The sequence below is a fragment of the Triplophysa dalaica genome, chromosome 10 (genome assembly GCF_015846415.1).
Source record: "Triplophysa dalaica isolate WHDGS20190420 chromosome 10, ASM1584641v1, whole genome shotgun sequence".
Classification (NCBI taxonomy): domain Eukaryota; kingdom Metazoa; phylum Chordata; class Actinopteri; order Cypriniformes; family Nemacheilidae; genus Triplophysa; species Triplophysa dalaica.
In genome coordinates, this window is record NC_079551.1 from 1,961,439 (window position 1) to 1,972,775 (window position 11,337).

General features: G+C 35.4%; 1 protein-coding gene across 4 annotated transcripts; it reads left to right on the forward strand.

The window, feature by feature from the left end:
• The first annotated feature begins 5,914 nt into the window (after window positions 1-5,914).
• LOC130429506 (uncharacterized) lies at window positions 5,915-8,885 on the forward strand. 4 transcript variants are annotated; one of them, XM_056758103.1, is made up of 9 exons: window positions 5,915-6,039; window positions 6,353-6,688; window positions 6,955-7,023; window positions 7,110-7,169; window positions 7,525-7,542; window positions 7,816-7,938; window positions 8,065-8,132; window positions 8,477-8,506; window positions 8,717-8,885. In XM_056758103.1, exons 1-9 carry the CDS (start codon window positions 5,916-5,918, stop codon window positions 8,792-8,794), a joined length of 906 nt encoding a protein of 301 aa, XP_056614081.1. In that variant the 5' UTR covers window position 5,915; the 3' UTR covers window positions 8,795-8,885. The 4 variants fall into 4 exon arrangements, with proteins under 4 accessions (XP_056614081.1, XP_056614082.1, XP_056614083.1 ...); XM_056758104.1 differs by lacking the exon at window positions 7,110-7,169 and having other exon boundaries at window positions 7,813-7,938; XM_056758105.1 differs by lacking the exon at window positions 7,110-7,169.
• The last annotated feature ends 2,452 nt before the right edge of the window (window positions 8,886-11,337 follow it).

Genomic DNA, 11,337 nt, shown 5'->3' on the forward strand with positions numbered 1-11,337 from the left:
GTGATCTCTGCAAAGGATGCTGCTCACGTCACACTCATTGAAAGTGTCCTGAAATGAACCCCAGAACAAAAAGAGCTATACAATGAAGCTAATGTAATTATTTAAAATAACAATGTCCTCAATGTACCTCTCTACTATATAAATGAACACAGAAGCTTATTAACAGGGTAGATTTCATCAGTAATGTCTGTATGCTGAAACACAGTGTGTGCTCATGTGGTGTAAATATGTCAGTGAGAGAGACACACATAATATTCATGATCAATGACCAAAAGCGCTTTGGATCTGACAGAAGACATGTGCTGCACTGTTACCCTGTTATGTCTGTTATTCACCATTTCATACAGTCTCGGGCGTCTCAGGAAGCGCGCCGCGCATGCGCACTACAGTTATTTACGGATGGTGGGCTTCCTGCTTGGTCTGGTCCGCTGTACTTGTGTTTGGCTGCGTTTCAATTTCTTTCTTGTGCTTCTCTTTCTTTCAAATGGTCACAGTGGAGGATGAAACATGTTTCAGTAACATTCAGTAACATTTTTAATTATCATAGCAATATTTTTTTCTGTTTCATTTATATTTTTATCTAAGTGTGTTTTGTTTATATTTATCGTGAGTCTTAAAGGGTCAAACTTCAAACAAAGACAGAGTAAAATTCTAATCGTGTGGTTAAAAATATTAAAGGATTAGTCAAGTGTCTCCGGGTGTGATGTTTGTCATCCATAACAGAAGCGCAGATGAATTCGAGTGCGATGTGATTGTGACCTCTAGTGGTGAGATGAGGAAACTGCAGTAGATGTGATTATATTGAAGTGAAATATTAAGGATTTTTGAAAAGAAACGAATAACACACTTATTGATTTAATTCTGCCACCGTGATTATTAATCTGTATATTTGTGTTTGTGACTGCAGGTTTGTGTGGTGATGAGTGATTTGTCACTGTAGATCAGGGGTGTCCAAAGTCAGTCCTGGAGGGCCTGTGTCCTGCAAACTTTAGCTTCATCCCCTATCAAACACACCTGAACAGCTAATCAAGGTCTCACAAAGCAGACTAGAAACTTCCAAACAGGTGTGTTGAGCCAAGATGGAGCTAAACTCTGCAGGACTGTGGCCCTCCAGGGCCGGTATTGGACACCCTTGATGTAGTGGATGTTTTTACGACCAGCAGTGGAAAATATAAACACAACTTATAAACACATTAATAACATTAACAGCAACTGCTGAAACAGATATTGTTGACATTTATACATGAAGATGATGAGAACTCAAAGCAATATAAAGTTCATAAAGTGTGAAATGAGAAGTGAGAGCTGAGCAACACAAACACAGAATGAATGTGTGAAAAAACATCAAGACGTGAGCTAAAGTTAAAATAGTGAAAGAAAAGAAGAACTGAAAAACACTGAACATGTGAACTATGAATGTCTGAGACTGCAGTGTTTACTGTAAAGGGCGTTTTTTCGTGCTAATGTCTCCCAAAATACATTCTGTCATGAGTTAATAACAAAATGTCCATTAAAGTAAAATGAAAAGATTGATAAACTTCTTATAAAATCAGTTTTACATCCATTCTAAATAATAAACATCAGTTAGATATATAACATCTGACAGCAGACGTCTCAGAGACATTGCAGATGAGCAAACAATAAAAACAAATATGTCTTGCAGACATAAATGCAGACATCATAAATGTCTCCCAGATGTATGTGTGCTATCAGTGATGTGATTTCATCCTCCAAAGAACACGAGAGTGAAAAACAATCATGGCCGCCACACTAAAGGGTCATACACACTGAAGTGCTCAACTGGCCTTTAGAAAGAGTTTTGAATGATCCAACTGATGGACACTTGATTCTTTGTGTTACTGTGACTCCTTATGTTGTGTTGAGTTTATTCAGGTCAAAGTTGAAGTGCAGTAACTGACATGAATGTGATCTGTTGTCTTGTGTGGACAAACTCATAAGAATGATGATAAACATGGGCTGATACAGGCCTACTTCATTTATTTGTCTGTTAATACATTTGTCCAATTTTGGTGGAATATTATTGATTCTTATTGAATATATTTGCTTTTAGATATTATATTAGTGTTTAAACACCCATATGTTATCTGGGTATCATCTTTAATTTGATTTAATGTGGTGACTCGCATGTAAGCCATTGCTGGAACGACGGCTCCACCTAGCGGCCACTCGAGTGTATTTCACTCTGACCAACTCCTTATCAGTTGCATTAAAATGCCTGTGTATCATTTTCGTTAATGTCATGCTTAACATCTGCTTAACATCTTAGAAAGTGAAGTTTTAAGATCATTCTGAATTATAAACATACAGGTGTCTCCTAGATGTTTATGTTATATCTGACAGCACACGTCTCGTATATAACTCCTCCACACTTAAGGATTATTTTCTTTGCAACTCTCAAACTCACACAACACTTTTACGTTTTCTCTCTTTCAACATTTCTCCCCTTTACTTTTCCTAAAGCCCCAAACTGGAGTGTTTCAACTGTCTCTTATAATCTGTATCACCTGTCTGGAATAAGTGTCTCAGTTGACATCAGTTACCCCATCAAGATATGTCAAGTCCTGCCACGACCAAAGAACAACCAGCACAACACAAAACAACATTGACAGGACAACACACACAAATTGACACTATCACCCTCATTGGTAACTTTAATTAAAACTCTTTTTCTGTTTTTATTGAGATGTATATATATATATATATATATATATTTACTTATAGACTTTTAATTTTATTCTATCTTATTTTTTATCTTAATCTGTATTTGTGCATGTTTATATTTAATCTTGTGCTTTGGCAATGTAAATGTTCTTTTATCATGCCAATAAAGCTCCTTTGAATCTTGAATCAGTGTAGTTGTACTTCCCAAACACCACCAGAAGAGGGCGATATACAGAGACACAAAGTGAGTTCAAACAGTTGGATCAGTGTTAGATCATAACAGAAGAACATCAGAACTTCTTCACACTGTTGATGAATAACATCTCTTCTATCATCTATATGTAGAACGAATATGTGAATAATTTAAGAATATAGACATATAAGACCTCACCTTACATCTAACATAAAGAAAACTCATCGTCTTCCTGGAGTCACGCTTAAAACAAAACATCCATCTAGTACAAAATGTTTAGCATTATACAAAAATAAAAGAAACGTTATAAAGTGCAAACTTTATTACTATGGCAAAATAAAGTTTTACTAAACTCTGATCTGTTACAGATGCGTGTTGGAGATTAAACATTTCACATTTTCAGGACAACCTCATGAACTGAGTGAGCCACAACAAGAGTTTTTTTGTTTGTCACATAAGAACATATGTATTATTAATATTGGAACACCCCAGCGAAGAATGATGTAAGCGATATTTACATCCAAACTTTTGTCATAATCTGTATCAGAATATGAGCGGTTGAAGAGGTCTCCATCTTTAAAACTATGCGTCTGTCTCTTTCTTCTCTTCTTGACGTGTCTCTGTGAGAAAACACCGACAGAATCACATATATGTTGCATGTCCTCATGTACATGTCTATAAATAATAATAATATGACAATGATGAAAAAAATGTTGCACTTTGTGATGCTGGACAAATCTTGATGTTAATAGTAGGGGTGTAACGATATTTGGTATTTCGATATTTCGCGATTCAAAAATGTTACGATGCGCATCGTGGATAGATGGCGATATTTGAAGAAATGTACTACAGTTTATGTTATTTGCCTTTTTGAAAGATTAGATATTTCTCATTCATTACCGTCTCAAGCAAAGACCGTGGAAAGACATTAGCCAATGGCGTTTGAGTATGAGCTCTATCAGAGCGTTTCATTGGTTGAACGTACTGAATGAATACGCCCTCCACGAACGAGTCAATTGAGTCAAATTGAGACTGAATGAACGAGTGCATGTCGTTCATGGTCTAATATTCTCTGTGTTGCGACAATGCAAATCCAGTTACTGAACTTTTCTGAAAATAAAGGTAATGACCTGGTTTAATTTAATTTTAAGGTAAAGTAAATTATGTCAAAACAGTTATATTTTTGTCAAAACCAGAATATTGATAAATGTTTTGTCCAATATATGCCATCCAACACAAGTACAAACGACCAACATATATAAATAAAAAAGTATTAGTATAGCTAATTAATAATGTACGGTTATACATATTAATCAGTTATTAGTCTCATATATTTGAAGAAGATACATTTCTCTGATTGGTGGATATGTGAAGCCCCTCATTCAAACACATTGCAGGCCTGGCTGTCAAAATAAAAGTCCTTAAACTCAAACACAAAAAATCACTCACACACAAATACACCACGAATTAATTTAAGTAGACTCAAACTAGTTCCTAATTGTAGCCGAATCTCTAAAATCTCAGTTGATGTGTAACCTGAACAGGGATTTGCGGTTGATAAATTCACAATAATGCAGAACAAACTCAAACATGACAATTTATTAGTCAGCTATGTGTTTCATGCCAATCACAGAATCAATCCAGAGAGTACAAAAACAAATCCTCAAGGATTAAAGGTCCAGTCAGTGAAATCTAGAGGCAACGTTGCGAATTGCATTTTGCATTTCTGATACAGATCCTCCAAAAAATGACACACTGGACGAGTCTTTAATCTACGAGTCTAAGATGAATACCTCACAACAAAAAAGGAACACACACACTTTTAAAGCCACACCTCTCCAGCTCCAGTTAACTTTACTCAACATAAGACAAGTTTCATTAACCTGGACGTATAACATATCTATTGTGTTCAGATCACGTGTAGAAGGTTATCGTGTCAAATAATGGATCACACATTACTTGTGCTGATGTGTTTGTGGTGTCTTGTTGGTAAGTCAACTATATTTTTTAATACATTTTAATTGTTACCTTTTCATGATGACTTAATAACACTGCACATATTAAGGTTGATGCCATTCGGTGGTTGAGCAATTTTTTGTGTATTATTTGTGTATTCAAGGCAGCGTTTTCAAGTATTTGTTCTTGGTATGAATATACATAAAAAAATGGATCAATTAATTTTTTTTCTAAATTTGATAACGTAGCCAAACCAACATCCCATGGTTTTTATTTCCTGCTTGATTTAAATGCAGTTGTAGTTTGCTGTGATGTTACCAAATGAAATCTCTGGGTATGATCTTGTCATTGATTTAAAATTTATGTGTAGTGAGTCTTTGATCATTTTATTAAATTCTGTAGATGTACAGCCTTTGGATCATATGCCATCAATACATCTCATACATGTTCCTATCTTCCAAATATGGTACACTCTAAGAAAGCTGGGTTGTTTTCTTCCTATGGCTGGATAAATATTGGACAGAACACACGGCTGGTTTAAAAATAAACAAATGCTGGGCCAAGTGTCGCAGCAGAGGCGCTTTTAGAACCGAAACTGATTCTGGGTAAGAACCCCATCTCGGTTCCCAAACTCTACAAACTTCAAAATCTACACAAACACACACTCTTCTGAGAACAACACCATACTTTCCAACTCCACTTAGCTATACAAAAACCTGTAGTGTATCTTTGTTCAGTCGCAAAAAAAGATATTTTCAGAATTGTCTCAGTGGTTTTGTGTTCATACAATGAAAGAGTTTTAAGTTTAATAAGATCTCTTGATTCTTACTATTTTTTCATTCTTTAATTTGTGTCAATGTACTCAGTTTTGTGCTTGTGTTGTTCAGGTGTGTTTGGTGATGAAGTGAAGTCAGTGTCTGTGACGGAGGGACATTCTGTTACTCTACACACTGATCTCGCTCAAATACAGACACATGACAAGCTCGAGTGGAGGTTTAAAGACATTCTCATCGCCAGAATCAAGAGATCAGTCAATATTAATCCCACATATGATGAGACTGAGATATTCAGAGACAAACTGAAGATGAACAATCAGACTGGAGATCTCACCATCACAAACATCAGAGCTGAACATGCTGGATCTTATACACTAGAGATCATCACTGGAGATGAGCAGACGATCAAGAGTTTCAATATTACTGTTACTGGTGAGTACAATACTACAGTCTTTGTACTATTTGTATTCAGTTTGTGAAGTGTTTTCAACAACATTCGTTCACCATTTTCCAGTCATTGACATACTGTGATGTAGTGCTGTTGAGCAACGCTTCTCCATCCATTGCTGCACTGCTTATGTTTTTCAGGTTTACAGAGGGTTTGATCTTAAAAACAGAAACAAACATTACTGCGCATGCACACTTTTGTGACCCCAACTTCACTTCCGGTACACATTCACAAATGTGTATGTAGATTATTGTTTGGATAACAAACAAAACTGTGTTTGTGTGTTTGTGTGTGCAGTTGCATATGTTGTTGACGCAGGTAAAGTAAAGTCAGTGTCAGTGATGGAGGGACATTCTGTTACTCTACACACCGATTTCACTGACATACAGACAGATGACAAGACCGAGTGGAGATTTAAAAACATCCGCATCTCCAGAATCAAGAGATCATTCAATATTAATCCTCTATATTATAATGATGAGACTGAGATATTCAGAGACAAACTGAAGATGAACAATCAGACTGGAGATCTCACCATCACACACATCACATCTCAACACTCTGGACTTTATCAACTAGAGATCATCGCTGGAGATAAGCGGACGATCAAGAGTTTCAACATTACTGTTACTGGTGAGTACAATATAAAATTATTTTGGGGTTGAGAAAGCTATTCTATTTAAACTTCTAAAGCTCAGAACGTGTTTTATGACTTAGTGTGCTATGTCCATCAAACTTATGGAACTGTCTGTCTAAGTTCTCATAGACTGCACTGAAGACGGTTCAAATGAGCCCACACTCCAGAAACACAATAAAACATGCGAGCATCATGCTGAAATGTGTCCTGACAGTCGTTATTTATTCATTCACATTTTTGTGATTCTCTTATATTATTTCAGCTACCAGTACCGTCAGTATAAGTGAATCTACACAAACTCCATTGTCAACAGAAAGTTCCAGTGTGTCAGGTAAGCACAGCCAGATTCATCCAAAGTAAACAAAAACATATCTCTGAACTCTTCTTCATTGTGTTCTGCTGGTGTGTCTGTTACAGATAAAGTGAAAACAGATTCAGCGATGGAGGGAATTTCTGTCACTCTACACATCGTGCATGGTGAGTACTGTTTAACATGTCTTTGGCTTGTACCAACTGTAGTCAGTTTGTGAATACTAAATCTTCATAACAACCTGTAGTCATTTCATGATGACCATCATTACTGACAATAAAATCAACACATAACCGGATAAATAAAGCAGCACTTTTATTTACTGTTTTGTACTGTTGATTTATTTACATTTCTGTGATTGTTTAATATTTCATCGTCATCATCTCCATCTCCATCGTTTCCATCATCATCGTCACCATTATCATCTTTATCATTGTTGTCATCTTCATCATCTCCATCAATTATTATCATCATTATCTTCATCTTCATCATCATCATCTCCATCATCATCTCTATCATCAGAAAGTTCTAGTGTGCCAGGTAACCTGTATAATGTGTGTGTGTGTGTGTGTGGTTTGTAAGAAAACATGTCACATATTATGCATGCACAACTAGATAACACAAATAAAATGTTAAATAACATATAATAACACGTACATGTTATTTCACCAATAACCAGGGTTGCCAGATCTGCGTATTAAAACTCACCCAATGACCCAAATACAAAAACACAAATGTCACGACTATACGTCCTATACAGTCACTGTTATACAAGACATTATATTGCGTTTCTGTCGCATATCATTCCAGCAGAAGACCCCACACAACCAGGGAAAACAATGATCTACTGTTGTGTTGTTGTTGGATGTGTGATGAATGTAGCGGCACTTTTGATGTTTTGCATCTGCGGGAAACACTCAAACACACAACGACACGGTAAATAATGACAACTACTGATGATCTGTCAGAGGAAACACAACTCATAAATATTGCTTCTGTTTAAACAATTGCACAAAGACTTCTAAAGAAGTGTTGTGTTGTTTTCTGTTATTACTGTTACAGATCAGACCAATGAAGATGAGATCACTTACACAAATCTAACATTCTACCAAGAAAACAAACAGCCAAAGGTAAAGCAATGATGAAGTGTTTGTATCGTTACCAGCGTTGTGTTAGATTTATCTTCAAATATTCCCAGAACACATATAAACATTGTATTTGAGTGAGGTACAGATCTGCAGGTTTGATAACAATACTGGTTTGGATTCATATGACAGATGTGAGTCAATACAGGAAATTCTGTGTTTGTTATTTTGAAACAGGTGTTATACTGTGAAGACGTTAGCTTACCATATACAATAATTGAAAGGTGGTTGAAGAATGTGTAGTTGCCACGTCATGTATATACAACAAGACAAACAGACTGAGCTAAAGTAGCTTTTTTACAATACACACTATTCTATATTTTCCACAGGAATTCATGGACTTCCTTGACAGGCAAGCTGTGAGTATATTTCATATAGTATAATCCTCTCTGTGATTTTGTTTGCTCACCCGACTGCTACACAGACTTGAGCAGCGGTATGAAATGTGTTGAGCAGAATCGTGTGAATAGATACAAGAGTCATCATTATAAATATGCTTTTTTTGGCTCGACATGCTCGGTAATCCATTGAATCAATAACGACTTTTTTTTTTCTTGTTCTCGTTGCAGGAATCAGAAATGACAGAGGTGGTGTATACATGTTACAACATTAGAAAGGATCGATCTCGTCTGCTATCTGACCAATGATGCACTGACCACAGGAACTACATCTGTTTTTATCGTTTGTTATGATCTTGCACGTTGTAGCTTTTTTATTTGGTCTAACATGAATAAACCAACAGCACCACATTAAAATTTACATTAAGCATTTAAATTGTTATACAAATATATGTGTAATATTACAAAGACAACATATTCTTTGAAAAAGTTAAACTGCAATATTATTAATTATAGAGTTTTCAACTTTTGCTGTCTTTAGTTAATCAAATAATTTAAACTTAAACCATTCTGGAGGTCCACTGGGGGTCCCCGGACACTAGTGTGAAAACCCCATACCTCGTTTTTGTAGCAGAAGTGTGCTAATTATTTTCACCCGATGTGCATGTGGTTGGTGAATATTCTTTAATGTTGTTTAACATATTTGTTGTGCAATGTGTCATTCTTTTTCAATGTGTAGATACGACTTACTGTAATTGCCGATGTATTTAGCACATTCTAGGGAAAATTAAAAAGTTAAAAATCAAAATGATAAAACAACGTATTTGTTGAACCACGTTTTATCACATTTTTGAGTGGGCTGGAGGTGACAAAGATTTTTTTAGGGCCCATGTATAATCTAGCTTTCTAGCTCCAAACTAAATGTTTATTGTACCTTTAATTTATTTTGTTTATGAGTAACTTTAATCCAGCAACAAACATGCATAACTTGTAAGAACCAACAACTTGTTTTTTTATTCTTTACTTAATGTATGTTTAATTTTTATTGCACTGTATTTTTTTGGTAATTTAGTTTAGTAATTTAAAATATACACATACAAACTAAATAAAAACATGATGCCCTGGTTTCACAGACACACTGTAAAAAGTGCTTCACTCACAAAGTAGGTTTTATTTAATTTAAATGGTTTTAATCTACAGAATTTTATTTGTTTTATACTAAAACGTATCAATATACTTCCTCTTTACTTAAAATATATCAGTTTTTTATAAAACAATATATTTAAGTAAAACTAATTAAATTTATCTGGGTAGTTCTTTTTATGTGGTTATTGTGTACAAGAAATGTTATAAAAGTGAGTTGACGAAAACAATTTATTAGAGCAGCTGTCGATGTGGCAGGTGTGTTCATCAAACGCAAATATTTTAAGTTGGCAATGGCATTATTATCACTTTTCACTGGCGGGGATTTTTCCAATCAGATGCAGCATCTTCCGCAGCACATCAACGGTTTGTTCCCTCAGAGATCATGTTAGTATACTTTTGCATTACTTAAGCAGATGCACATATTTGAGTGTAGAGATGTATGATTAGTAGTCTGTCTGTTTTTTTTAATTGCTTCATAGTCTATTAATGACAGATTTCTGGTTATAAAAAACCCTAAAACGGTTTTTAACCTATCACTTGAATAAGTAACATTTACAACTGATTTTTAAGCTTATTCTAAAATGCATTTTCCTGGTCTGTAGATACCCAATTGATTTTGTTACCTGGGGTCTTCAAGCTTCATATCCAGGTAAGAAAAACTTTAAAAAGATAAAATTACAGCTATAAATATTCCCAGGTAAGTAAACATAGGTAAAATTGCAAACAATAGTGTGGGGTCCATACAATTACATTTCTGAAGACGTTTTTATGTACCAACCACAGACAGAAGGCAACAAACTTGACTAAAGATTACATTTCATTCTTGATTTTTTCATACTTAAAAATAAATACATGGTGAATATTATCCTTAACTGCTTGACACTGTCCATGATTGAAGAAACATATCACTTTTGGTATGTAACTAAGATGGTATACTTCCCTTTACAGATCTGTGAAGAGTTCCTGAGAATGGCAAAACTCCAAAGCTGTTGTCAGTTTTCAACACAAAAAAAGTCTTCAGTCAAAGAATCAAGTCCCAAATGATGACAATCATCCAGATAAGAGGTAAAAAGGTCTCATGTAAAAGATTTTCCATCCAATATGTGAGCAAGTTGTTATGACACATGGTGAGCACATTCATTCTACCCAGAGACTGATCAAAACACCCTACATTGTCAGAACCCCCTTCTCTCATTCTTTTAAAGGACAACTATATGTAAGGCCATGTTCTAAGAGTTGCATAGTTTAAGGGGATAGTTAGCCCCAAAGTTAGTGATAGTTTCCTGACTGCATTTGCATGTAAGTGCATAAGTGATGCAATTCCCTCGTCCCCATTTTCCAAGAGTGTCCCTTGCTCCCAAGCAGTCTCTACACATAAAAGGTCCCCTAAAACATGATTAAGAAAGCATTTGAGGTGAGAAATAGACAATGTACTAATAGAAGCTTGATTGATATTGATGAACACGGCCTACTTATCAACAAAAGTAAAATTGACTGTGTCTTATCAGTCTTCTACCTGTCTTTTATATTCATCTTGTTTCCTGTTTGTCTTACCAAACTCTTAATTCTTTTTTGTCTCGACCAATAGAGTTGTGATGAAGCAGAGGTGCACGCTGAAATTGGTAGTTGCCAACTGAAATTATACATGTGCCATCAGCCCCACACTATTAGGATTATCATAGAAGGACAGACCGTGGTCAGAGGTG

What these genes read in the sequence shown, in the direction of transcription:
- LOC130429506 (XM_056758103.1), top strand. Translation starts at nt 5,916, where the DNA reads ATGAACAATCAGACTGGAGATCTCACCATCACAAACATCAGAGCTGAA. An exon ending in TTTCAACATTACTGTTACTG is followed by an intron (nt 6,689 to 6,954) that starts GTGAGTACAATA and finishes ATATTATTTCAG; the next exon opens with CTACCAGTACCGTCAGTATA. An exon ending in AAGAAAACAAACAGCCAAAG is followed by an intron (nt 8,133 to 8,476) that starts GTAAAGCAATGA and finishes TATTTTCCACAG; the next exon opens with GAATTCATGGACTTCCTTGA.